We start from the raw sequence: 27,389 nt of genomic DNA on the forward strand, positions 1-27,389 counted from the left end.
GTATTGATACTGGCAGTGCAGGAAATTCTGTGTAAATGGGGATCAAGGGGGATAAGGTGGCAGGTGTACACTCTTCACAGGACAACAATCCTGAAACCCCCAGACTCAACAGGCATAATGCCACCATGGGGTATGTGGGTTGCGAGCCAGATGACCCTATGAAGGCTGCAATATGATCAGTCCAGAAATGTCACTTAAGAACATACTCACCTTCAGCACAAGATCTTAGTAACAAAGTGCTTGCTAGTGTTTCAGCATCTGCTGCATTCAATTTGAGGTTTCCAATCAGAGTAATTAGAGTGCCTGTGCCAAAATGCATTAGTCATCAGGAGTTAGTCAGAAAAACACATACCAAGGTTGCTAGAGCTTATATCCAATCCAGTACTGGGCAAAGGTATTTCAGACATGGTGGGTCAGGGAATGGGAAGGAAAGGCTGGAGAGTGAATGTGCAGAGAATTGTAAGTATGACAGCGGATCTCCAGCAGAAGGCTACCTTGTTCCCTTTCCCCATTTGTTGGAAGCCATTGCAGGAAAACTGGAAGTTCGACCATGATGAATTGTGCACTTAGATGTGACATAACTCTTCATAATACCCTGGAGGAAGTAGCAGAAATCAATGGATAAGATACACTGAAAAGCTAACCATGTACTCATGTTAGAACTTCGCATGGTTGATCATGAGGCAACCTGGAGAAAATTTGTAGTAGAAAGGAGAACTTGAGATCGACAATCAGAATCACTGCCCTTGAAGGTAATATCACACCAAGTCTCCAATACCATAGAGAAACATGCCACATATTTGATTGACAGGGATAGATATGAACAGATGTGTTGCTAACTCAAATCTTTGGGACTAAAGGGCCTTCAAGGCTGTCAAGGGCACCAAGCCCCTGACATATGGTAGAGGAATGCACCGAGTGTTCCCCCAATACCATGTGGACAGTGTACAGAAGATGAGAGTGTCACTAAGTACTAGCTGTGGGTGGTGTGAATGTTTGTTTCAGCTGTGATAATGTAACAATTGTGCAATTGTGAAATGACATGTTAAAATTCTGTCATTCATTGAAACTTTAGTCACATCGAATAAAAGTGGCCAAATCTATTAACAAAGTAGTAATGGTGCACTAGTACTTGTAACTAGGACTTGCTATAAGTAGCTTATCAACATGTCATTACTGTAATGCATGAACATGTCTCCCATGAATATTACAATAGGCAGTCTGGAACATTGAGGAATGAAATACAGAACACAAAACTTATATCTAATCACCCGATTATTTGACAATTTAGAGCCTAGACTCAATGTCTTCCTTGAGCATGCTGTAAGTCAGGTGTTGCATTCATTTGTGGTGCAGGTCATGTGCACAGCAGTACCCATAATATTTCTGACTACTACTAGTAAGTGCTACCTACTACTTCAAGTTGCTGATGCCCCTCTGTATAAACCAATTCAGTGCAAGGTAAGTTTCCCTCTATCTTTTCCATCTTACTTTTCCAGATGGCCCAGTTTCTCTTTCCACAAATTTGGAGCATTTGTCTGTCAGATCTCGGGGGTTTGGTGCCCACAAGTTCTTAATAGGCTTGGGGCCTATCAAGAGTTATCCTCATGGTTTCTGGGGTGTTTCTTCATCGAGATTCAGGCATTAACATAGTCTATATGTGTGCAGAGTCAATACACCAATCATCGTCACCTCTTTGTCAAGAAGATGTTTTTTGAAAGTAAGTTTTTATTCTCTTTCATTCATACTTTTCTTTCAAACATCTGGTCAACTTATGCTGTACTCAGAGTCAAACATTCAGAGCATTTGTCTGCCAAGTGCTCTGAGGTTTGGTGCCTCATGAGTTCTCAATGGGCTTGGGGCCTATCAAGGGCAACATTCTCATTTCATTTCAGTTACACTGGCCTTAACACTGCATGATTCATTTTTTTCTCCCCTTGTTATCATCTCCATCAATTTAAGTACTGACTGGCTTCTTTTGTTCCAGGATGAATGTAGCTAGAATTCACCCTTATGAATTATCATTGTGCAACTGCCCTGGTGACAGTGCATTCTTGCTGTCCCTAACTCAGCTCAAATTGATTATCATTATTTTCAGGGAGATGGGGTGCATTCAATGCACATGTCCTAGCGAAGTGTGATGACCACTGGATCACATTGCCAAATGCTGACTATGTTCCCCAACCCTTCATCTTCGATGGAGAAACAATCATGCCCCTGCATGATGGACAGTTTGGCCATATAGACTGTTTTCAATGGCCACAGTTATTCACAGAACACTACACATGGAGTCCATGTTTCCCCCAGAAAGTGGCCTATGGAGATGACCCAATGTGGAAGTGGCTGTGGTGGAACATTACCCAGTCAGCAGAGGATTTTGTGCTGGAAAGAGTGTCTGCCTTCAAAGTTGGCAGGATTCATGCCGACAAGTGGAAGTCAATGGAGACCATTTATAATCAACTAGATGAATGTTTGCAAGATTGGCTAAAGAAGCACCCCCACTACAAAGGTCCTCTGAGACCCGATTCATGGCTGGGGTCATGTCAGCAATGTCTCCTGCATCTGAAGGTATGATTTTTTTCTGGTTCAGATTTTGTTAATTAAAATTTTCTCTAGCAACTCCCATTTATGTTTTGAGACACAGTCATATTGGTCGCTTTTTGTCAATGCCTCCTCCTAGATGTCTTTGGCATGCTAGAATATCTGGACACAGACCTTGACCCTGCTATGGACACTTTTGTCAATTCATTTGACCACTGGATCAGGGCATTCATGACAGACCCTGACATTTGCCAGTGCCTTTTTGAAATATGCATGCCTGTCTAAATGGTCTGGAAACCTGATTGTGTACCCCCAGACATGCAAGTGTTGAAGACTGTTGAGATTACATGCCCTCATGACATAGTCACAGATCCTGAGGTTTTTGAGGTCAGGCAGATGCTGAAATGGCACAGCACCTGGTACCACCCTGGTGAATTGCACCACAGGCACACTCAACAAGGCCCAGTGATTGGGCTTGAGCAATTTGTGGCTCCCTGGCCAGAACCACCATGCACCAGCAGTGGTGTGGCCTCGACTCCCACAAGAATGGTTCCCATGGCTTCCAATGCTGCAAGTTCCAGCAGTGCAAGTTCAAGTATGGGAGCTGTTAGGACAGGCAGGGCTTGACAATGTAATCAGCCATGTATGTATCCTATTCATTTTGTCTCAGTGTGTTTAACATTTTGCTCAGATCCCCCTGTGGGCTTGAGAGGAGCCAAGCCGTTGGTTGTTCTGAATCCCAAACTGTGGGAAGACCTCAGCAATCCAGCTATTCCCCCTGCTATGTCCACATGGCACACTGCCCTGAAGGATGTGAATAAGGATGCAAAAAGGGTTAGTCCCAATGCACCCAAGGTAGCTTACTTCCTTCCCAGCCTGAGTCTGTTTGTGAGGGGCAAGTCCTCCAATCACCAGCAGAGGTACCTGAGGAATTGGCCAGTCTCTCAAGCAGGTTGGATCACTCATCTTTCTGCCTTGGATGTATCTCCTGTTATCCCTCAGTCCTGGCAGGATTTCCTGAACACAATTCCCAAGCAGATTTCATCCACATTTCTGGTGACTGACTACATGAATCTGCTGCCCTCTTCAGTCCCAAGCTTGTCAGCCTCCAACACAACATACCTAGCCATGTACAATTCTGGGATATCTCAATTTCCCTTGCAGACCTTGCTACCATCGATCAGATGATGAAAAGCAAGATTTTATGGGATTTATATGAACACAACTTCTGGTTCAAGTTGGTCACTCTTGACCATGTGATGATGCCTAGCTTGTGGTCCAATCGGGATTCAGAGTGGCTTGATCACGTCCAGCAGGTATGTACAATTTTACCTCACCAGGAATGCACTGTTTCTGAACTCTATGCAGATTTTCCCTGGTGATTCAGAACTCACCATGTGTGCTGAGCCTTTCCCTCAGCAAAATCAAGGCCTCAGCTCGTCTGACTTTCAATCGAAATGGGAGTATGTAGAGAAGCTCTGGGCATTACTTGCTGTATGGCCAGGATGCCCCTCAGACTTGGTGGAGCCAATTATGCCATTAGCATCATTGTTGGATGTCTGGGCAATGGAAAAGAAGTTGGCTATATTTTATGTACAGTCATTCTTTGATACTTTTGGTTGTTTTCCCCTTCTTCCCCACCTTATTCCAACTGCACCACATGGTTATGGTTCAAATAGTCAGTAACCTCCTTCATCATTCCCCAATACCATTTTTACTCTGTATGTTTCCCAAACAATATTCATAGCACACTGCAATTGCAATCTCATTTTGTTTGTCACACACTTGCTGTCTCTTTCCCCATTGCCCTCGCTAGTTGTGTGCAAAGGTCAGTTCACTTTTCTACACTGGAGGCTAACTATTGGAGACATGCTGGTGGCATCTTGGGGTTGCCTTCCAGCAACCAGGATTCAGTGTCCTTGTCACAGTCCTGTAACTTGGTGTTGCAGGATCGTCATCTACCACTAACTCGCCTAGACAGTTTATGCATCTGACTGAATTTCATAGATGTCTTTTCATCGACTGAAACAGCTTACTAGGTGTGGTCCCCCTGTATGAGTTACTGCCCCAACAAACCAGATTCCTGACTTGCTCTGTGTGGATGATCTCGTGGTCCTTGTTGACCATCAGACTGCTGAACCTTTGTGCCATGTTCCTGGAACTGCAGGGCTATACCTTCCTGTTGAGCACTTGCTCACCTTACCTGGCCATCGCACTTTCACACAACACCCCAGTGATTCCTCTGACCCACACATCCAATGCTGCTCTGCTTCGAGCACTGCTTGCCCATTAGAGCCTTCTGTGGGTAGTGAATGTGACCTCTCCCATGATGCCACTTTTGACTGCTTAACTGATGGGCTACATATTAGCCAAGACCTGCTCTTGTCACCATCTAGGAATGCCCAAAAAAAAATGAAGCAGTGGCAGTGGTGGTCACATGCTGTCATCCCTTCCCTCCTTCAGCCATACCTTGCATATCGATGACAATCCAACCACTTCCAGAATCCTGTTGACTACGAACTGCTGACATGTGGTTGTCACCAGACTTGAAAACTGAGAGCCATTTGCATTGATTTCAATGGTGAGATTTCTGTGTTCTTTGTCATTTTCCTCTGCTTAGATGCATTCATGGCAGCTCTGCAATCAGTTGATCTGGCTGTCTGTCCTTGTGCACCTGCAGCCCTCCAACTCCTTTGGATGGGCTACTTCCCCTGTGCCCCACTGGGGCTGACACTTGCTGTTAGCCTACAGCTTCTTGGCTTTGTCTGACAATTCTTCATGTGCATACCTCCAAACACTTCAGCATGGTGTGAGTCCCTTGAGGCATACCTTGCAGCTATGGGTTATGAGGTGGACACAAAGATATGGAATTGTCATCTTTTGTATCATTACCCCATTTTTTCCACTTTGTAAAACATACATTACTGCCATAGTGACTGTAGTACAGATGACTCTGCTATGTAGGTAGTATATCTTAAACTGATGCATGACTATTTCATGGTTATAAGTGCATGCATGTGTGACATGTTCTGTTTCTTGGGACTGCTGTAGTGTTATATTGATAGGGTAGGATGTCTGCTGGTATTGTTTGTGGTGATGTTGCTATATTATTAATGCATACTTTGGTTGTTCTTCTCAGTCATGGATCATTGCTGATGATACTTGCAGGAGGGTACATGCCGGAGGTTCAGTAATGCATATCACTGGTATTGTATTCTGGAAACATCCCTTGATGAATATGTCCAACAACAACTGCAAGAATCTGCTAGTCCACCATCAAACATCCCCTCTGCAATCCCATTGCCAAGTTCCCCAGACAATGATGTCCTCAGTTCAAAGATGAGGCCATCAGAATACCTATGACAGCATTGTCCTCTATGCTTTGGTGGCCAGAGCTGGCAGAGCAATAATAGTGAACATGGGTGTGTCACTTGGTGGATATAGTTTTGTCAACTGCTAAAATTTCCTTTGTTCTAGCTCTTCTGATGTTGATGCAATTGTTTGCATTGATGCTTGTTTTACTCAGAAGTGCAGAAGTGGGCATCCAGATGATCCAGTAAACCCTACAGCTACAGTCTTTCTTTCACAAGAAGATATTTGTGCCATGGAGCATGAGGTTAATGAGTTGTGAAAGTCAAAATCTTCAACCCAAAGGAGGAGTGGACAGGCTTTGAAAAAGAATTATCTTGGTGATGGGGAGGATGAGTTTGAAGAGGGAATGAGGATAACAATGTCAGTGCTGAAGCGTTGTAATGAGTCCTTTACTGCAGCTGATGAGAGGCGCCAGAAAGTGAGTCTTAATCATTTATTCTGACTCCATTGGTCTGATGGCAGTGTAGGCAAGTACCCAGTTCTTTTCAGATACTGGTGTCATGGCCCTACTCTGTCAGTCATGATTGTGTCATTTACCTTGCAAATATGACTTCAGCTGGGGAGAGGCAACATTATGCACTTGCCCTCATCAAATCTCTTTTTGGCCATCTTCCAGATAATTTTCATATTGGGCTGTTATATGACATAGGTTGTCAACTGGAACAGAACTGCAGGAAGTGGGGTTTTCTCAAGTCATTTCTGCCATGTATTTCTTTTGCCATCTCAGTATTTCATGCCTTTGGTCATCAATGGGCATGTCAGCTTATCTATCACCCCCAAAAATGTGAAGGATTTGGGCTATCTGATGGAGAGGGATGTGAGCATTTTTGGAGTTCAATCAAAGGGCTGATACCATCTCTTTGTGTTTCTGGGGTATGTGTGCAGTATGCCACATCTGTTTCAAGCTAACATATTATTCAGCATCATCAACATGTCTTTGTTATTGACTTCCAGGTGTGCCACCTGGACATGAAGAGTCTCACTGGTTTGGGCCAGTGGCTTTTTCATTGCTGGAATTATTGCTGAGAAAAGAAGGCTGCTGCAAACAGAGGCCTAAGGAGATGTGGAGTTGATATCCCAACTCTTCAAGCTGAATGGGTTGCTCAAGTCTCTGCACAGAAAAAGCCAGCTCCTTGTAAGCTGCTGATATAAATAATGACTCCTGCTCACCATCAAATTAGGTCACAGCTCTAAAGCTGCTGAGAATATGATATTGCAAATCATGGCAACTCAGAAATCATTGGCAAATTATGAGGCCAAGCTAGAAGTGCTGGAGAAAGATCTTCTCCATGGGGTTGCTGACATGACAAGCTTGAATATCCAAATTGCAGAGTGTCATCAAAAGGTTAAGTGTTTTAAAGAAGCTTTGCAGAAGCAGAGGGCAACCCTAGGCATAAATGGGCATTCAAATCTTGCTAGTATCCAAAAGAGTGCTTATCTTCAAGTTAGTGGCAGTGTATTTTCTACATGGTTTCATCTAATTGAGACCATGTTCCATGGCTTCACATGCATGCATTAGCAATCAAGAAACATATCAGAGATCATCTGCACCAATGAAAGTTTGAGTTGGAAAGACTGGAACACTCATATTGGCAGACTCTCAGTGGTAAGAGGTCATCATTCATGAATACCCTTGTATTTGACTTGCCTTGAAGAACAGACTTCAAAACCACACAGAAGGATCTGTGAAGCAACAAGAACCAGGAATAGCCAAGCTTGCCAGTAGCTACAATAATCTGTGTCTGCAAATTGTAGGCCTCATACACAAGGGAAAAGCTCCTCAGGGGTCAATAACCCCACTCCTGATCCCAAGGGACTCTTTGTTCAAACTGGATGTGGATGATGATATTTGGCAGGATATTGGCCTTGGGGATGATTCAGATGAGTTACTACCCCCATGGTTAGCTGATGAAAAAGTGTGCTCAGGGATCAGATCACTCCATGAGCTGAGGTGTTGTGAAGAAGAGGAAAGGCACCTGTTGCAGGAAAGAAGAGCTTTGACAGAGTGGTTTTCTGAAGAGTGGGGTCATGTGCAGAAAACCAGACAGAGTGCTGGTAAGAGACATGTGTAATTGCATTACTACAACTAACACACATTGCAGATGTTGATCTTGCATATGAACTTGACTGCAGAGCATTGAGACTAGCAGGTCCACACATCTTGTAGAAGAGACAACTTAGAGGCTATCCTGGAACACCTAATGAGAACTGGGGTGCAAGTGATGAAGAACTGCACAGCATGGTGCAGGGTGGTCATGTTATATATATTGATAGTGATAATGAGGAGAGGTTTGATGGATTGGAGTCAGAGGGTGAAGAGGATGAAGATGAAGTGATAGATGATAAGTTGCTATGTGTTGCTGAAGAATTTGCCCTAGCAGATGAATATCACCAACAAAGTGATATGCCATTGGAAGAATTCTGTTGGGGAGAAGAATGGGAGAATGACCTACTGGATATGGATCCACCATCATCTCCAAGTAAAAGAGTTCAATACAGATAAGGGTGATAGAGACATATTATAATCTATTTGGTGTGTTTAAATATAATTTTTTTTGAGCATCATGTTTGCAAGACATATGCATGGGTAAAATGTAGAATATCCCACTGGTTGGCAGAGGGGTAGGTGGGATGTCCCAATGTAGGCTTAGAGGCTGTTGTGGGACATCCCACTGCTTGACAGAGAGGGGGTGGGATGTCCCAATGTAGCCTTAGGGGCTGTTGTGGGACATCCCACTGGTTGCAAAGGGGAGGGTTTTATCTAGAACTGAAATAGCTCAGGCTTGATGTTCTTGATGGTGGGACATTCCACTGCTTGCCAGAAAGGGGGAGGGATGTCCCAATGTAGCCTTAGAGGCTGTTGTGGGACATCCCACTGCTTGGAAAAGGGGAGGGTGGGATGTCCCAATTTAGCCTTAGAGGCTGTCATGGGACATCCCACTGCTTGCCTAAGGGGAGGGTGGGACATCCCAATGCAGCTTTAGAGGGTATTGTGGGACATCCCACTGGGTGACAAAGGAGAGGGTGGGATGCCCCACACCAGTCTCAGAAGGAGGACAGTGGGATGTCCCAACATAGCCTAAGAGGCTGTTGTGGGATATCCCACTGGCTGCTAGAGAGTGGGGTGGAATGTCAATATAACCCAAGAGGGTGTTCTGGGACATAGCCTCAGCTAGTGTTGCTGTGGCTCAGCTCCAAAGGGTGACCTGCTCAACAACAAGCAGCTTAGTCACTATGACAACTATTACCAAAATGTAGCCTTGTGTTGCCACATACCAAATCCACAATAATTATTTTAATACTCAATAATATAGATGTGATATGGCCCTTGGCTGAGGACAGCTCCCTGAGCCACAGCAACACTACCCCCAGCTGCCAGAGGGGGAAGTGGGATGTCCCAATGTAGCCTTATGATGGAAATGTGACCAGAGCTGGGATTGAGGCAACCTCTTAGGTGATAACCAGTGCTCTAACAGTTGAGCAAATATATATTGTCCAGGCACTAATATCAGTAACATGGGGGCAAACCAGTGACATGGGAACAAGACTATGTGAAGAGCAATGCACCATTCCCCACTTGCTCAGAGGCTGTTGTGGGACATCCCACTGCTTGCCAGAGGGGGGGAGGGATGTCCCAAAGTAGTCTTATGAGGAAAATGTGACCAGTCCTAAGATTGAACCAGTGACCTCCCAGGTGTTTACCAGGTGCTGCAACCACTGAGCCATATGGTCTGGGTACTAGTGTCAGTAGTTTGGGGGCTTAGACTAGCACTGTGGGAACATGTCTCCTTGAAGTTAATGCACAGATGCACCATCTCCAATGTGGTCCCTTCATCTGGCCACCTTTGGAGTGTAAAAACAGTGCACACCCCCTAGGGTCATGCAAATGGTCTGATTTCCTTTTGACCTTGTGTCATGTGATGGATCAGGATTTACTGCTGTGTTTCCAGGAGGCCTTACTATCAGCCACCTTGTGTCCATGTAACTCACATGATCTGGACTTACCAAGGATGCTGCATGACCCATTGTACTGAGCATGCATGGGTTCCAGCTGCAGCTCATAACCTGATGAAAATGTGAATGTGACCAGAGCTGGCATTGTGCCAGGACCCTCTCAGTGTCAAGCAGCTGCTCTGACCATGGAGCTACCTTGCATTGGATTCTCTATGGTGCTTGTAGGATTAGTGCAGATTACTACTTCAACACCTTAGAGGCTGTGTTGGGACATCCCTCTGGTTGCCAGAGGGGAGGGTGGGATGTCCCAATATAGCCTTAGAGGCTGTTGTGGGACATCCCACTGGTTGGCAAAGGGGAGGGTGGGATGTCCCAATGTAGGCTTAGAGGCTGTTGGGGGACATCCCACTGGTTGGCAGTGGGGAGGGTGGGATGTCCCAATGTAGGCTTGGAGGGTGTTGTGGGACATCCCACTGGTTGGCAAAGGGGAGGGTGGGACATCCCAACATAGCCTTAGAGACTATTGTGGGACATCCCAATGCTTGGCAGAGGGAACAGTGGGATGTCCCAATGTAGCCTTAGAGGCTGTTGTGGGACATCCCACTGGTTGGCAAAGGGGAGGGTGGGATGTCCCAAGGCAGCCTTGGAGGCTGCTGTGGGACATCCCAAGTCCCCTTGTGAAAGTCAGTGGGATGTCCCATCCCAGCCTCAGAGGGCTATGATGGCACATCCTCCTAAGTTACCTTTGCAGACCAGCACAATGCCCCATGATGACCTCAGAGGCTCATCTGGGACATTCTGCCCTCTGCAGATGGTGTTGCAAAGGTGACCAACCCCATGTTCTATGTGGGGGACTTTGAGATATTGGCTTGTTACACAAGTGTTCAAAAACCATTCACTTCTTCCTTCATACAGTACAAATTGCATGAGGTATAGACACAAATTGATTGAATCTATTATTGCAATTTTCAAGGCAAATGTGGAGGCCCAGGTGGGTCATCTCCCTGGCAACTAGTGAGATGTCCCAATACAGCAGAATCACATTGCAAAGATGTACATGAAAAGTACTATTGTATACTACTATGCATGGTGGGATGGGAGGGGATGTATAGGTCAAAGGATACTTTGTGGATTAAATCTGTCAGAGGAGCAAGGGGGCTAGGATTTCTGCAGCTATTTCAATGCTAATATATGCTGCACTTTCAGGAGTAGGGACCCCAGTCACCCAAGGCAGTCTTGGGACATCCCAAATAATTGCATTTGAATGGATGGCTATGTGGGAAATCCCATCTGTCCCAGGGCCTAAAAATCTGCATAGCCCTGGGACATGACCAGATGTCCCTGGGCAGACCTTGGTCTGGGAGGCTATTAGGCTGGATGGTTTGGAGAAACTATTCAGCCTAAATGCTTATGAAAAATGGTTACCTGAAGTGCAGGAACTGAAGGGATGGAAGCATTGCTTGAATTGCTGGCAAGAGGAGAGGAACCTGTAGGTCAGTCTGGCAAGTGGCAGGGGCAAAACCTGGACCTGGGTGTTGACCTACTTATCAATGTGGCTGATGAGCCATTGGGTGTAGGGTGTTGAAGGAAGGTTTTTGATGTGTGCTTCAATAATGCTGCTGCAGGTGGGAAATTCTCCTCCACTTCTGAGCTGCATCTCAATGCATCCCCCCTAGAATCTGATCACCATGAGTGCAACAGTGCTGACACACAAGGCTGTACTCACTGCAACATCATGGAGCCTGCAATTTGCTGCGATGTTCACAATCCCACAGACTTTTTGTCATATGAACCTCACATTCCAAAGACACCTTGTGCAACCCAGTGCTCTTGTCTTCCAAAGTATGTGAAGGACAAGTGTGACTAAAATTAGAAAGTGCTCTCCTTGACTGGTGCAATGAGAAGACATCTGCTGTTTATGGGTGGGCATGCCTTAATGATGACAGCCCTGAAATCATGAGTGATGCTACCCTTGATTGCATTGTCAGTTGCATGCATCATCACAAGATCCAGACCTGTCAGGACCTCAGAAGGGAAACTGGGTGGATAGACAGTGATCTGTATGGCAATGAGGTCCCTGTGCTCATTAAAAGTCATTCTGCTCCATGCCCCTCCATCTTCATCTCTACACCACTCAGGCAAGGAACAACCACCAGCATCCCTGCTTCTACAACCTCCCTATTACCCCAATTCTGACTGACTGTGATGTCATTCTCCTCCAGTGCCAGAATAAGTGCAGTGCTTGTGGCCAAGAAGGACACAATGGTAAGTACAATGTTTTTGGAGGTAACTCTCAAGGCTCATCTATGCTAGTTCATAACCATATCTGTCCAAACCATCCATCCCACATCATCACTGGTAATAAAGAGAATGTAAGTCAAATAAATAGGATTCAATGCAATTCAGTGTGCTTAGACATCATCACAGCTCACTGCTCAACCAACTACAGTAGTTCCACCATAATGTTGTCTAATGTGCTACCTTCAAATTCTTCAAATATGTCTCCTGTGTCTCCTTCATTTTCCACCAATACTTCTCCCCACATCACTTTTTCCATCATTTCTTGTCCTTTGTCATATAGGTCTTCCACTTGATGGCAAGTTTTCCTGCCAAGACAAACTACATGCAGTGAATTTAATACTAGTTGTTCTTGGATCTTTGTGAAGGTTTTTCTCATGTCTGGTGCTGCATGGCTGGTTGTTAGGTGTGTATGACTGAAATTTTGTTGTACTAATCCCTGGAGATTTTGATAGACCTGAATGAGTGGTGATTCAAGGATTATGCATTCAACTGAATGTTTTGAGCCCTTCCCTCCATTCTTCACCTGCAAAACCCAACAGTAAGTCATACTTCATAACATGAGAAAATGCATACTTACCTTCATGAACAGGTTGTTCAGCTCAACACACCAATCAACAGCCCTCCATTTCATTGGCCTGCTGGTTGGGTTTACAAGAATGTGGTAGTGGATCACATGCCTTAGGCCTGAGGGATAAATGAAGTGCACATTGCACAGAAAGGTTGTCATCTGCATTGCATACTTATGCTTTCTGACTGCCTTTAGGATTGGGATCCAGCTTATGATGGAAGCCTTGACCCAACTGATGTCATCCCTGTACATTGCATATGATAGTTCCTCATACAGCAAAAAATACTTATTCAAAAGCAGTCCATTTTCAAATTGTGAGTCACATTCCATGTCTTGTTTCCTACACATACAACAGAACTGAGCAGTTGCAACATATGTGTGAATGATCTCTTTAGCCAGCACTTTGAGGTCCTCTAGTGTTGGCTTTGAGCAAGCAAAGTCTTTGAGGTTGTCAAATCCATTTTTTTGGCTAGCAAGTACATGCCAACAATCTAGACACTGACATATACCAGCATGGCTGACAAGCTGATGTATATGATGAAAGCCAGGCTTTGTTGTATATGTTTCCTTTGGATGTAGTTGTGCAACATCATGCATGAGGCTCATCTCATCATCACAGGCCACCAATGGGTAGATGAAGCAGCACCACAATGCATCAGCACAGGCCATCTTCAAATGGAAGAGTCCAGGTATGAAAATGACATGCTGAAGACAATTTCAGGATGTAGATTTGATTGACTGGCACAACTGGGCCATTTGGAGCCATTCTCTGGTGCCAAGGTCACCATGCACAAGAATGACATACTCTGATATGTCTAGTGAGTCTACAGTACCATTCTCTTCTGATGGCACATCAGTGGGTTGGATAGTTGTTAGAAGTGGTCTGTACCTGCAGTGGACCAGGTTACCAAAAAAATACTACAATACTGTGCAGTTGTTATAGTACCAATGCATAGTGGTCTGTACCACAACATAGCAAATTTGTCAGCCACTGCAATGCCAGTGAGATGGCTGGCCTTCTCAATCACAGATATTGCGGTTAGATGTACTTGATAACACTCAGGGAATCCAAACTTAGTATCATATCAATATTTTCAAGAGCATTGAACAAAAAGACGTGTAAATCAAAATGTATGGACATGCAAATCAAAGCATATGGATGTGTAAATCAAAGCATTTGATGATATTGGTGAAGTTCAGACAGCCCTCCCTCAAAGGCCTGTGAGGATGATCCAGCCTGTCAAGTACAGGTTTACCCTCAGGTGACTGGGCTTCAAGACTGGGTGACAGGGGCTAAGTCTGAGTGACCAAAGTCAAGGCCAGGAGACAGGGGCCAAGTCCAGTTGGACCAGAGTTAAGGCCAGAGGTCAGGGGCTAAGTCCAGAGGACCAGACTTAAGGCTGGGAGTGTGGGAAACTGGCTGGTCTTAGAGTGCACACAGGGGGAAGCTGGTCTGGGGTTGGATCTACCTCCCTTGGTCTCAGCTTATGTGCTGTACCCTTATGCAAGCTGGGGAGAGGTCTGGGACAGGGGCTGGGGATAGCTTAAGGCTTGGCCTTAGCTATAGAGCAGACTTGAGGGTAGTACAGAGTTTGAGGGTAATACTAAGTTGATATTCTGACTGGAGTGCTATGAAGTATGTACAGGGATTAAATACATGAGGCCAGTCTGGGGTAACAAGCATAGAGCTGGACTTGTTAATAAGCTATTAGTGAGAAGATTAGCAAGGAGTGGACAGCCATGGAGGCTGTGCCAAGACTAATAGTTAAAGTCTGGGTGACTGGCATGACTGGAGTTGGACACAGGTTTGTACAGTAAGCAAAGATCAGCAAAGGGGACTAGACTAAAATAGTACAAACAAAGGAAAACAGACTGGAGTTATGTCTGGGTGACCCAGACATGGACTGTTAAGTCTGGGTCTTCACTGGTCCAAGGCCAGTCCAGAGTCCAGTCAGGGGTTAGAGGGTAATACAAGATATCAAGGGGTTTGGACTATTGGACTTAGCAACTGAGGGCGCAGTGCTATTCCCTTGCATGGGCTGTAGTCCAGTTGAGAGACAGAAGACAGAGGACGAGAGAGGCCGGGTTAAGATGAGAACTAGTTTGATTTCAGACTGAGGCTAAACAGAATATCCTACAGCCTAAATACTAGAAGTAACCTAAGTGTAACATAGCACCAGAGACTGGTCTGCACCGGTACAGCAATGATTGGTAAGTAGTGTTACAAAGAATCTTATCAAGCAAGGACTATGAACAAGGGATTACCAGGAACTGGAGCAGGGCATGTGGCTGGGCTGGGTGTTACACTGGCCCGGTACCAACTGAGGGAACAACTCGACCAGGCACTGCCTTGCAGTGCCTTGTGAGCTAACACGTTTCTGGGTCGAAGGGTTAAGGCCAGGACTGGTGTCACACACCAAAGGTGTTTGGTGAGGTGGACATGGATGTAGCTGATGAATGGAGGTGAAGACCATAGCCCTCATGTGAAGAAGGACAGCCAGCAATGTCGGCAGTCATCCCTTGCACAAGAACAAGTTGTCAATAGCAAAGAAAAAGGAGGAGGCAGGTTAAGCGCCAATAAAGTTCTTAAGTGCCCGTGTATGGCATTCCGGTTTTCGATGTATCTCCACCAATTCTGCAGACACCGAAACCATTTTCACACTCACTTGTAGTGCTCAGCCATGCGATCCTACCTTCCAAGATTGGAAAGGATTTGCGCACTCCACACGTTTCTACAGCGCTCCCTCCAAAAGACGCTCATTTCGCTAATTCTTCTGATATGGCTGCCTCCACATCAGTCATTTCGCTTGTCCCCTTTGCTAGGGACCATGGCTACATATATCTACCAGGAGTTCCTACCAGCTTCCATCCTGAAGTGTCCTGGTACATCCCACCCTCATCTGCCCCCTCTCAGCCCATCCAGCTTGGACAGCATGTTCTTTTTGTCAGTATGACCTCCAGGAGGACATTCTTTGGTCACCTCAGGTCTGTCATTCGCTTGGAAAGGTCTTATGTGGTCATTTCAGTCTCTCCAGTCCAAGAAGCATATGGATCCTTCCTCCCTGCCCCCTGCAATGGCTTCATACCAGTCTTGTCCATCATTCTTCCAAAATTGCGACAGCTACAGTATAATCTACTGTTCTCCACTCTCCCTGATCGCATCCATGATGAGTATGATGCACATCTTGCCTCCTTGTTGCAAGATACAGCAGAAGACGCTCCCCCTTCATCCTCTCTTCCAACAGAGCCTTGTTCATGAAGTTTTTATTTGCTTCACTGAGAGGATGGTTTGGGGGGGAAAGTTGCGATCCCCTATGCTCCTGTCACCCCACAGACCCCCAAAGCTTGACCCCTGTTGACATCTGACTCACCCTGTCCGCTTTTGGATGTACTATATCGGCATCAGATCAGCGCTGCCTCTCTGTCATCCCACTTTGGCCTAGAAGCGATCTCTTCAAGATGTGACATGCACAGCCTCCCCCTAATGTGATTCCAGTGTGCTTTCTTGGTTCCTGACATTGCTTGACTCATACTTTGACATTCTGACTGTCTTTGACTCACCTATTGCCAATACTTACCAATCTTTTGACTTTGCTTACTGATTCTTTGCCTTTTGGCTTACTTATCCTTACCAATGCTTACCAATGCTTTCCAAGATGATTACCCATCGCTTACATTCCTTACTCATCAGTTACCAATTGCTTACCAGGTGTTTGCACCTTGTTTTCCATAGGCAACACCCCTGTACTGTATATAAGTCACTGTACTTAGGTAGCAAAAAAAGAAGACATCAGAGAGCCCCTCTTGCTCGCAATTTATCATCTCTCAGTAAATCATTCATCAGCTTCGATAGTTGAGACTTTATTAAGGGTCTAGCTATCATCTACTTCACTTATCATCATCTATCATCCATATACTTCGCTCCAAGCCCTCCCTGAGCTCAGTACAGCTTAGGACATCGAATTAAGTCACCATCCATCCTTCTGTAGGCTGACAGCAGTCTACCCTATCGCTTTCTATCACATTCTTGCTCCCTCTTCATCAGGAGCACCCCCAACCCTCAGCACTCATCTTTGAGTGTTGTAGCTCACAAAAAACCCTCCCAAAGAACAGGTTCTACCATCTAGGTACCGCATAGGCACACCACCACTCGCTTTCATTGTCTTTTGTGTTGGTTTTGGTTGGTTTTCACCACTAAACCTCACTTTGACTCACACTGGGGCAAGGGTTGGACAGGACTGGTCGAGACTGGGGTAGAGCCAGTCTGGGGTGGTCTGGGCACAGTCATGACATGGACCTGGGAGGACCAGGGTGGAGCAGTGCAAGGCTGGGAGGCTGGAATGGACTGGAGATAGGGGTAAAACACCAGACTTGAGTTATTCAGGCCAGAGTTGGGTTTTCTAGGCCAGACCAGGACCAGACTTGACCAGAGACAGGGGCTAGGGGTCCAGACTGGACTGGGATTGAGTCTGAGAGTCATGGATATGACACAGCCCACAGATATTCCCCAGCCCAAGGATCACCTTCTGGATCGATGTGACCATATGTGAATGCAGTAGATGTCAGGTGGAAGGGAGCCACCCCCAAGTGGGATGGAGCCCCATATGTCAGCATTGGAGATGACACAACCTCATAGACCACTACCTCATCTGCATGGGGTATGAATATGTGTGGAATCTTCTTTGGAGATGTGACAGTTTGGTTTGAAGAGATTAATTTCCTGGCAGTGGTCATTATTTTCCATAGTCAAAACACCAAGCAAGGCAACTTACATTCCCTGTGTATTCAACCACACAAGGTGGGCAGTGACAGCAGGCCCAATGGCAGTGTTCTGCAATGCTTCAATAAAACCCTCATAGTACACATTGAATACAGGGCAGTAGTCCAATCCAGTGAACTGGATTGTGCTACCAGAATTGTGTGTTCATCCCATTGTGACACAGTCAAGAGAACAGGTAAACTGCTTATGAATTAGTCTGGAGGTATCCACAGAAATAATTATTGGCTTACTGCCATGGCAGAGAGTGCATACATGTGTGTTGGCATGGTCTTGTAGCTGCTGGCAAATGTTTTAACTGGGAGACTGATTGCATATACCAGAAGTTTGTATGGAATCTCTCAAAAACAGAGTTCCCAAACCATCTTATGATGAGGCCCTAGAGATATGTCAGTTAGATGCAATTGGTTGTAAAATCACACACATTATTGTCATGCTCATGCATAAAGAAGTTGGCAATATCAGTCTGGTCCTTGAGTTTTTCCAACAGTGAAGTTTTCTATAGGGTATATGCTGGAGGGTCTGCAAGAAGTTGAATATCATCAGTTCTGAAGAATGCCACCACATAGGTTTTGCCAAATTCTATGGCTTTGGACCATACAAGACCAAGCACCTTCAGAATCTGACAGGCAGATTAGTGAATGTTATCAAAAAATGCACAAAACTTACCAGCATTTCAATATCCTTTGTCATTGCTACATCTATGTGGTAGTTTAAGGGCTTGAGGGCTCACAAAGCTTCAGGAAGGCTTACCACCCTGCAATGCCACATTTGCATGCAACAAACACTCGCACACAGTACTCTTCCAAATTGTGCAGGTGTTTTGGCCATGGGGCCAACTGACATTCAAAATCATTTTGTTAGCTAACACCTGGCATGTGTACTTCAACACTTCCTGAGTGTCTTCTCTATACCACACAAGGCACACTGCATCGATGTTTTTCTTGTGGGTACCACATGGTGGCTGATGCCTGGGTGCACTCCTGCCATCTTCATCATATGTAGATACCTGGCTCAAAGTGTGGATAGAAGTTGCTCTTGATGATGGGGTTCTTGAAAATGTTCTGAGTGATGACATTCATCATGATGATATGGAGTAGATGGATGAATCTGCAAAGGTGTGAAGTCAGTCTTGTGATGGGGCTCTAGAAGCCCCACAACACCTTTGGTGGGTCGCCAGGACATCTGTTTCTTGCCCTGTGACCTGGTAATGAGTCATCATAAAGGGTGTATCAATTTAGAGTTGATTGGATTGTTACCTGGATCATTGCAGCAGCTGCTTGAAGTCTGTTTGTGGCAGTCATTGCTGGTGGCTGGGGTAAGGTGATTTGTGGCATGAATGCTACCAGATCTTCAGATACTGGGGGTGGATCAATCATACTCATATCAGCCTGATATGTGTGAACATGGTGGGGGGGGGAATGGTATCATGGAAGGTTGGTGGGATGAACTGATAAGGCTCATTGCCTGTGGGGGTTGTCAGTTAGTGTCAAATCAAGCTTGATTGAGTCTTACCAAGGTAATTATAAAGAGTGAAGGATCCATACCCATCAGGTTCAATATTGGTTGTGTTGGTGTCCAATTGAGATGGAGCAGGGCCATGGTATTTGATCAGATGGAATGGTGGCAGATGCTCCACAGGACTGGTCACTGATGATGCTTGATTGTGACTACAGCCATGACCACAACCATGACCACCTGCATTACTACCACACCCTCTTGACTCAGAAGGAGGATTTGAGCCTGTAGAATGAAGGTGGGGCAGGCCTTCAGGATTGAACTCACATAAAACAGTGCACACCCACAAGGGGGCATCTCTGGGGGATCATAGCTAGAAAGAACCAGTAGGGTAGTATATATAGTAAGCCCTGGGGATGCATGTTTGCAGGCATGCTTCATGATGGACCCTACACCTAATCAGCTGGGCAAAAAATGAAAACAGTGCCATAGTAGGTTAAACTTACTGAAGCTCCATGGACAGAAAACCATATAGGATGCCAACTTTGGGGTGAGGTGCAGAAGTTGCAATATGTGGTGTGCCTCAAAATTGCTGTGTTCATGCCAACATGCCAATGCTTAGTACAGACATAAGATGGACATTGTGTGGCTACAGCACAACACAGCACATAGACATATAGAACAAACAACAAGTATACTACACTGTACAATGGGCATAAAGAATTCAAGCATTATTGAAATTGGAAGGGATGGGGGAGGTGTCATGGTCATGTGTTCATCCTAAGTCCTCACTCACTCCACACCCCTTTCCACTGGTCATTCACTCACTAATGCACCAACTCTGCCCAACTTCTGTCAGTTGTGAGCTGTCTCCACTCCAGCTGCTGTCAGAATTGCACTGCTCCCCTACCAGACTGAATGGACTGTTCTCTGAGGAGTCATGTGACTACCTTTGGACTCCTCCCTGACAGCTCGCAGTCAGGTACTCTGCAGCATGCGCACCACATGGTCCAGTGCCTGGACTGTTTCCTTTTCTGGATGTTCTATGTTACCTGTTCATATGCCCTCCATCTACCCTTCATTCATAGGAAGTTTTACTTGAAAATTGCTGGGTCTCCATATGTCAGTTCCAATTCCAGTTACTGTACCTCCATGGTAGTATAAAAGCATGTATCATACTCTGTCATTCCTCAGTATGAATATTGACTTAGTTCCTACTCCCTCTGTCTCCATCTTCTGCCTGTCAGAGTTACCTCCAACTGTCCATCTGTACTCCCCCTCTGAGATATGAGGGCTGAGATTGTGCAAGGGGGTAGCACATGAGCTGAACCTGATGCCCTCACTTTGCTCTGCCCTTACCTTGGTGGATTTCATTCCTGCCAACACTCCACCAGTCAGAGTTCTACTCTTTCTGTCGGACTTGCTCCTGAACCTCTCCCTGGACCTCAACAAGCATCAGAGTTGGTCAGAGTAGGCCCAGACTTGACAGGAGGCAGAACCTTCACATTCTGACCCAGAAAAGTCACTATCCCCAGTGTTACTGTCATCTACCAGTAAAAGTTTGATACCAGGGTTAAATAATCCTAAGCTTCCTTTGCAGCTAAGGATATGCTTGACCTCCCCAACCTGATGGTCAGCAACTTTCAGAAAGGTCTTTGCCTCCCCAAAGTCATCCATAGTGATTGTTCACATCAATTCAATCTCTCAAAGGTGGAGGTGCTGATACTTGACACCTGCAGCAAATGCATCTTGGCTGGCCCAAGCAAGCTGCAGCATCCAATGAGAGCAAAGGTCCTCAGCCTCTGGAGATATGTTGGCTGTAGTCTGTATCTTATTGTCAATATCAAGTCTAGCCATTTACAAGATTTCCTGACTGTTGTGACCAGTTTCTTGGTCTTTTTGCATGGAGAACCACTACTTTTATCAGATGGCAAGGCCAGCTGAAAGTGGGTGTGCTTGAGACTTTTGGGTGATAACACAATGCGATCCAAAACCTCTTCCTCCCTTGACTTAGTTGGTGGAGGGCTTGTCATATTTGTCTTTGATGAAGGGGGGGTTGACAGAAGGGCAAATTGACTGGATTGTGGTGTGCTGATTGAGCGATTTTCTGATGACTGTGTGGACATATTGGCACCAGTAAGTACTAGTGCACTTAGCAGTAGAAGGTGGTTTGAGGGAGCACAACTCCTAACCCTAATCCTATGTCACTACTCATGGGTTGGGGACATGTGTAAACCACTGACCGCAGATCCCCATCTCTATAATGATCCTTGTCACTTATTCCCCTGGTAAGTTTGCCCATTATCCATTTTTAAAATTTCATGACCCATGTAAAAAGAGGCAGAACAGTAACCTGGGACTTCAGTATCAGAATGGCTGCCACAGATCCCTTCTCAATCACTCTTCCTGCCCTAGCTAATACTGGCTTCACTTGCCCTAACTGTGCTACACCATTTACCACAGGGATGCCATGATGCAGCATCTTTCTGGGCCAGGGCCATGTGGACAGTGGCTTGTTCAAATCCTACCCAGCATGGAGCCTGTAGGGTTGCCCTTTGGAGATGACTACCTCAATGATGTCAATGCTGCTAATGATGGTGTGTAGCATTCAACAATCTTTATGCAGTCAACATTTAAATTCTCTAGTTGACACGAATAGGAACTTTGACAACCCATTTGACAATAGTGATGATGATAGCAAGAACAGCAACGACACAAATGTTCACCATTCCCTTGAAGATGACACCCACTACAAATCTCCTGAAACTCTCCCCCCTTTGGCATCAGCTCTGCATGTATGAATGTATCATCCAAATCAGGCTGAGAGCCTCAAAGGAGGCTTGAATCATCTTCAGCACATGGACCAAGATGAATTCACACATATACATGACTCTGAAAACATTTATTATCCATTTGCATCAAAGGGTGAGTGGGAACTTGCCAACTGGCTGGCAAGTGGTGCCTTGTCACAGAAGGAGATTGATGCTTACTTACATCTACAATGTGTGAGTGTGCTTATCTGGCACATGTGTGAATACTCACTGTTAAATAGACAAAAGACTTCCCCATTTCATTCAACACTGCCAAGGATCTCTGTGCATGTATTGAATCTTTGCCTGAAGTCCCATGTTGGTGTTTTCAAGAAATTAAAGTAGGGTCATATCAAATGAAAGATCCACTCGTCCTTTATTGGCATGATGGCCTCGAGGTGGTTGAACACCTCTTTTGCAATCTGGTATTCACCAATTGTATGGACATGAGTCCATATCAAGAATTTGAGGAAATGCTGAATGGCACAGAGCATGTATATGGCAAATTCATGAGTGCTGATTGGGCTTGGGAGATACAGGTCAGTAACATGTTGATCAAGTACATCTGTGATGCCAAGACTTCCTGTGATAGGACTCATTACCCACTGGTCATTCCTTCCTTGGTGTAATTGGTGCTTCAGACAAGACTCCTTTGATGATCAGTACTGGCAATAAAGAAATGCACCCACTTTTGCTCTTCATAGCTAATATTCGTGCTGGCATGCAGATGAAGGCCATATCACATTCATTTGCACTAGCTGCATACCTCCCAATTCCAAAGTTCTATAATGTTTCACCTGCTGTACAGGCTGTTCTATCCTCCCACATGTATCACTTTGCTGTTTCAATTGTAATGAAGAACTTAAAGTTAGCCCATTGTGATGGTGTGGTCTTATCTGATCCCAATGGTGATCTTCGCATAATCCATACACCACTTGTTTCTTGGATCGCAGATTACCCCAAGCAGCTCCTTGTGGCCTGTGTTTCTTCAAAGAACTCTCTAATCTCCATTGCTACAGCAGACCACTGTGGTGACCCCACCCCTCATCCCCCCCATGTTTGCCAGAATACCCTTGCAGCTATCTGTGAAGCATGCATCACTTGTGATCCATGCAATATTGCTGCATTCCACAAGGTATGTTTGGAAAAGCATCTCAACAGTGTTGTGGAACCATTCTGGGTGGATTGGGGGGATGCATGTCCATCGGTCTTTCTCACACCTGATGCGCTCCATCAATGGCACAAGTTTTACTTTGACCATTGCTTGCACTGGGTTATCAATATTATTGGAGGTACAGAACTCAATCATTGCCTTGCTCTCCTTCAGCCAAGAATTGGGACACATAATTGGCCAAATGGAATTTCCATCCTCAAGTGGTGCACAGGCAGGGAACATTGTGATCTCGAAAAGGTACTGCCCATTTTCACCACAGGGGCATTGCCAGACAATGTTCTTTGCACCATTCAGGCAATTGCTGAGTTTATTTTTCTTGTGCAGAATGTCTATCACTTCAATGAGATCCTACATTTGCTCACAGAAGCACTGCAGGAGTTCCATCACTATAAACAAAGTGTCATTTCTGTTGGAGGTTGCCAAGGACAAAATGGACCACTTCAACACTTCCAGATCCCAAAGCTGGAGTTGGCTCAACATGTCATATGGAGCACATGTGCTATGGGTGCTCCTTACCAATGGAGCAGCGACATCATGGAAAGGTGTCATATTACCCATGTCAAGGCTCCCTATTGCCTCTCCAATCACCATGATTTCCATAAAAAAATGTTGTCATTTTCTCAATTGACAAGAAAACAATGGTTTTTCCAGCTCTTCACCATGCTCAAGATGGCAAGTGCACCTCTTATCAATGAGATGCTGTACAAGGCTACACAGATGCAGATTCACTACCTGGAATCAACTTGGATTTCTAATGTATTGCCAAATGAACAGTACATGGGCTCTGTAGCACCCAGGAAATCTACCTTCGACAGTGGCCAGTCTCGTATTTCTTCTGACAACTCCACTGCATTTCTCCTTACCACCAAGCCCCACTTTCCTAGCATCCCCATTGATGATGCAGCTCCCCTTTTGATACATGACCTGCAACCTGCATTGGGAGACTTCTTTTTGGGCTGGTCATACACAAGCCACCATGGCCACTGTCTCTCTTCACCCAATTCTCCCCTCCCTTTCTTGCACTCTCACACCTGGGACAAGGTTCACATTCAGCAGCATTCAGCACAGGACCCCCTCTCCCTGTCACCACCTCAAACAATTCTGTCAAGTTCATGGTGTCCAGGTTGAGGCCAGATCAGAGACCAAAGAGGGCATGAGGCTGAGGGGTTGGAGTCAGGAGGGAAGACAAAGGTACAGGGGGGTGGACTGGTTGGACTTAGCAACTGAGGCTACAGTGCTATTCCCTTGCATGGGTCTCAGTCTGAGTCTGAGGCTGAGGTGAGATTATCAGAGTAACTTAGTTGATTTCAGACTGAAGAGTACAGGTCAGGTATCTACAAGTTTATATACCAGAGACAACTATAGTATGGAGACTGGTAATGCCAGTCTCACAAGGATTGCTAAGATGATTGGTAAGACAAGTATTAGTAATGTATGACTAAGGTAACAGAGACTGGGACAGGGCAGACCAGGGACAAGGCTGGGCAGAACTTAACTGAAGTGACATGCACTGTAAAGCAGTGTTCACTGCACTAGGACATCTGGGGTAAGGGAATGGCAAGGCCAAGGCCAGACTGAATGAGTGTGAGACCAAGTCTGACCAGGGTCGAGGCACAATCATGACACAATTCAGGCTGTCCCCCCAAGTGCCAATATGCCATGGGGTTGGGCAAACACTGTCCTGATATGCCACAAGAGTGGTGATGTTATTTCAGCCAGTCATGTGGATGAACATATGCTTTATATTCCTTATCACTTTTTACTCTCACCAACAGCACCATTCTAGGTTATCTTGTTGCCCAAGTTCAAGCAATTTTACAACCTATCACTGTTTGCCCATCCCCACCCCTCCTTTATGTCGAGTTCTTTGACTTCTCCAGTTCCCATTCTGCAGTGGTAGATGGTATATGTGTTGCTGTGCCTGCTCCCAAGATCAAAATGTTTGTCACTCAGTGGCACTTCCAAAGCAATGGCCAGCAGTTAGGAGATATCATTTACTTGGATGATGTTCATCAGGCTGTCCAACTCATCCCCAAGTTCAGTGCACAGGCACCACCCAGGTTAACCTGTGACAACTGCCTGGAGGTTGGACAAGAGTTCTATGTCAATAGCTTTGCAGATAAAGAGGTTTTCTATGCCATTCTTAGTTACCAGTAGTTGCTGCACATGATTACCAATGGCATTCTGATTAATCTTACAATGCACTTGAGTCATATCCTTGTGAACAGATAATCAGGACTTGATCATCATGATTGCCACTGCTTCCCAGTCAGATAACCAATAGTCCATGTACATGATTACACCCACATCTTTAGAATGGTAATTTGCTACCACATGCTACAAGCTACTACAACTCACTACAAACTGCTACAACTCGCTACAAACTGCTACAACTTCGCTACAAACTGCTAGTTCAGCAGTGAGTTGCTACAAGCAGTTACCTCAGCTGACCGTTTCACTGATGCACTGCAGGGTCTTCCACTCCACCTTGCTTGAGCAAATCCACAATGGCTTGAATGTTACCACTGACTGTCAAGTTATTGACATCCATGGCTTGGGCTGCAAAGATTGGCATCTTCACAGTAGGTATTTTTTCCATAGATTCTGGAGTTTGAATCACTGATTTAAATTGATGGAAGTATTTGGGCCCATGGGTACATAGGTCATGCAAGAACCTCCACAAATTGAACTGGTCATGGTATGACAAGTTCATATTTGATCCTGGCTGAACTGATTGTAGTTGTCCCAGCAACTCCCACCATGCACACTTTGGGGGAGTGTGTAGTCCATTGGCTTGTGGACTTAATGCTGGCATGTTCCACAGATGTTTTGAACACTTCAAGTCATTGAGTGTAACACCATGGACAAATGGGAACAGCAACCCAGAGGTAAGATGCTTGAGTGAGTCACTTGATGTCTCTGCAGTCAGAATATAATGTTTCAGGTTGATGTCAAAGTTATCATATACATATGATGTGAGGAGGGACTGTCCAAGTTGTTGCAATGAATTCTGTGACTCCTGTGATAGAGATTGGATTGCCATATTTATTGTGTCAGTGGAGACCAAAATTCCAAGGTGAGCAAGGGTGTCAATGACCTTGTATGGTGTTGTAGAATATATACTACAGGACTATTAGCAGAGTGTAAAGACAGGATGTGGAAAGTACTCACCTCAGTTGGGTTAAGCAGCCAACTGAGGTGTGACTATGCTACTCAAGTGCAAAAATGAACATGATTATGTAATATGGCTAAATGTGTACCATAATACTAAGTAAGATGTAGGTGAAGGCATAATATGGAAGGCAGAATATACAACACTCCCCCTCAAACATCACAGAGCCCAAGCTCATAAGCAAAGTGCTTGGCTTTGATGTTTGGCAGAGCCTTGGTGAGGGTATCTGCAACCATACTGCCAGTAGGACAGTAAATGAGGCGAAGCAAGCCATTATCAATAGCATAGCATATAACATGATAATGAATGTCTATGTGTTTTGTACAGGCATAGTAATTTCCATGGTGAGTGAGCATGATTGTGGACTGATTGTTGCAATGGATTATGGTTGGGAGCAAGAGTGGGCAGAAAAGTTCTTGGATAAGGCAACAAAGCCAGATGGCTTCTTTTGCTGCATGGGTAGTGGCAACATACTCAGCTTCTGTAGTAGATAAAGCAATAAGTTCTTGTTTCTTCAAGGCCCAGGGAATCACTCCACCATTAAGCAGGAAGGTGTAGCCAGAAATGGTGTGCCAGTGCTCCTGTGAGGCACTGTCTGCATCCATATAGCCCTCAAGGCCATACCTATCACCTCTGAACATCAACATGAGCCCTTTCATGCCTAAAAGGTATCTAAATATCCTTTTTATGCCCTCCCAGTGTGCTAATCCCAGATTATTGCAGAATTGCAACAACATCACAATAGAAAAAGCCATGTCAGGGTGTGTGGCAACTGCTAGGTGCATCAGTGAGCCAATGGCCTCATGATATGGCACATTTTTCATGTGTGCAGCCTTAGTATGCATTTTCAGGCACTGGGTAGTTGAGAATTGGACTGAGGGGTCCCATAGGCATTGCAACAGGCCATAGATCTACAAAATTATATTTTAAGATCATAGAATCAATGTAGGACTCCTGTGAGAGTGAGAGCATGCATGCTGAGCAATTATGCATGACTTTTATTCTGAGTAGGGACAAGATGGGGCCTAAATCTGTTAATTTGAAGTCTGCAGCCACTCTGGATTTGAACCTTTTGATTAGGCTAGGATCATTGCCAGTAATGGTGCAGTCATTGACATGTGATGTGAGGAGCAGGATGTCCTGTGTGCATGAAGAAAACACCCCAGTCAGCCTCAGCTGTTAAGTATGGGTTTACCCTTGGATGACTGGGCTTCAAGACTGGGTGACAGGGGCTAAGTCTGGGTGACCATGAGTCAAGGCCA

The 27,389-nt window shown here is 45.2% G+C and overlaps 8 protein-coding genes and 1 pseudogene across 9 annotated transcripts; 4 read left to right on the plus strand and 5 right to left on the minus strand.

Moving 5' to 3' along the window:
* Nucleotides 1-1,167: 1,167 nt before the first annotated feature.
* Nucleotides 1,168-4,834, plus strand: F5J12DRAFT_783956 (uncharacterized protein; the record flags this gene model as incomplete). The annotated part of the gene is made up of 13 exons (XM_051742961.1): nt 1,168-1,178; nt 1,299-1,323; nt 1,357-1,399; nt 1,424-1,461; nt 1,669-1,720; nt 2,099-2,435; nt 2,480-2,568; nt 2,858-3,136; nt 3,233-3,461; nt 3,632-3,857; nt 3,910-4,219; nt 4,289-4,369; nt 4,581-4,834. 13 exons carry the CDS (start codon nt 1,168-1,170, stop codon nt 4,832-4,834), a joined length of 1,974 nt encoding a protein of 657 aa, XP_051598408.1.
* Nucleotides 4,835-6,459: 1,625 nt separating this feature from the next.
* Nucleotides 6,460-6,822, plus strand: F5J12DRAFT_723158 (uncharacterized protein; the record flags this gene model as incomplete). The annotated part of the gene is made up of 1 exon (XM_051741434.1): nt 6,460-6,822. The coding sequence occupies one exon, from the start codon at nt 6,460-6,462 to the stop codon at nt 6,820-6,822; it is 363 nt and encodes a 120-aa protein (XP_051598409.1).
* A 2,750-nt stretch (nt 6,823-9,572) lies between these two features.
* On the minus strand, nt 9,573-9,645 carry F5J12DRAFT_t140 (annotated as a pseudogene). The gene has a single exon. The product of its transcript is annotated as a tRNA-OTHER (tRNA).
* Nucleotides 9,646-11,452: 1,807 nt separating this feature from the next.
* F5J12DRAFT_684742 (uncharacterized protein) lies at nt 11,453-12,057 on the plus strand (the record flags this gene model as incomplete). Its single annotated transcript, XM_051740293.1, has 2 exons — nt 11,453-11,492; nt 11,741-12,057. Coding segments are annotated over 2 exons (357 nt in total), but the record flags the coding sequence as incomplete, so codon positions are not given.
* Nucleotides 12,058-12,433: 376 nt separating this feature from the next.
* Nucleotides 12,434-12,826, minus strand: F5J12DRAFT_688843 (uncharacterized protein; the record flags this gene model as incomplete). Its single annotated transcript, XM_051740356.1, has 2 exons — nt 12,434-12,691; nt 12,746-12,826. Coding segments are annotated over 2 exons (339 nt in total), but the record flags the coding sequence as incomplete, so codon positions are not given.
* Nucleotides 12,827-12,847: 21 nt separating this feature from the next.
* On the minus strand, nt 12,848-13,135 carry F5J12DRAFT_682056 (uncharacterized protein; the record flags this gene model as incomplete). The annotated part of the gene is made up of 1 exon (XM_051740265.1): nt 12,848-13,135. A coding segment is annotated over one exon (288 nt), but the record flags the coding sequence as incomplete, so codon positions are not given.
* A 4,077-nt stretch (nt 13,136-17,212) lies between these two features.
* Nucleotides 17,213-19,328, minus strand: F5J12DRAFT_783959 (uncharacterized protein; the record flags this gene model as incomplete). Its single annotated transcript, XM_051742962.1, is given in 14 exon segments — nt 17,213-17,456; nt 17,509-17,643; nt 17,747-17,892; nt 17,938-18,012; nt 18,076-18,135; nt 18,183-18,214; nt 18,267-18,270; nt 18,358-18,503; nt 18,523-18,623; nt 18,677-18,717; nt 18,773-18,873; nt 19,029-19,163; nt 19,229-19,256; nt 19,299-19,328. 14 exon segments carry the CDS (start codon nt 19,326-19,328, stop codon nt 17,213-17,215), a joined length of 1,278 nt encoding a protein of 425 aa, XP_051598413.1.
* Nucleotides 19,329-21,772: 2,444 nt separating this feature from the next.
* Nucleotides 21,773-25,112, plus strand: F5J12DRAFT_723281 (uncharacterized protein; the record flags this gene model as incomplete). Its single annotated transcript, XM_051741441.1, has 5 exons — nt 21,773-21,976; nt 22,024-22,320; nt 22,374-24,070; nt 24,276-24,367; nt 24,760-25,112. 5 exons carry the CDS (start codon nt 21,773-21,775, stop codon nt 25,110-25,112), a joined length of 2,643 nt encoding a protein of 880 aa, XP_051598414.1.
* A 298-nt stretch (nt 25,113-25,410) lies between these two features.
* Nucleotides 25,411-26,070, minus strand: F5J12DRAFT_723243 (uncharacterized protein; the record flags this gene model as incomplete). The annotated part of the gene is made up of 1 exon (XM_051741439.1): nt 25,411-26,070. A coding segment is annotated over one exon (660 nt), but the record flags the coding sequence as incomplete, so codon positions are not given.
* Nucleotides 26,071-27,389: the final 1,319 nt, after the last annotated feature.

Source organism: Pisolithus orientalis, assembly GCF_024613125.1.
Source record: "Pisolithus orientalis strain OTSU chromosome Unknown F5J12scaffold_22, whole genome shotgun sequence".
NCBI lineage: Eukaryota > Fungi > Basidiomycota > Agaricomycetes > Boletales > Pisolithaceae > Pisolithus > Pisolithus orientalis.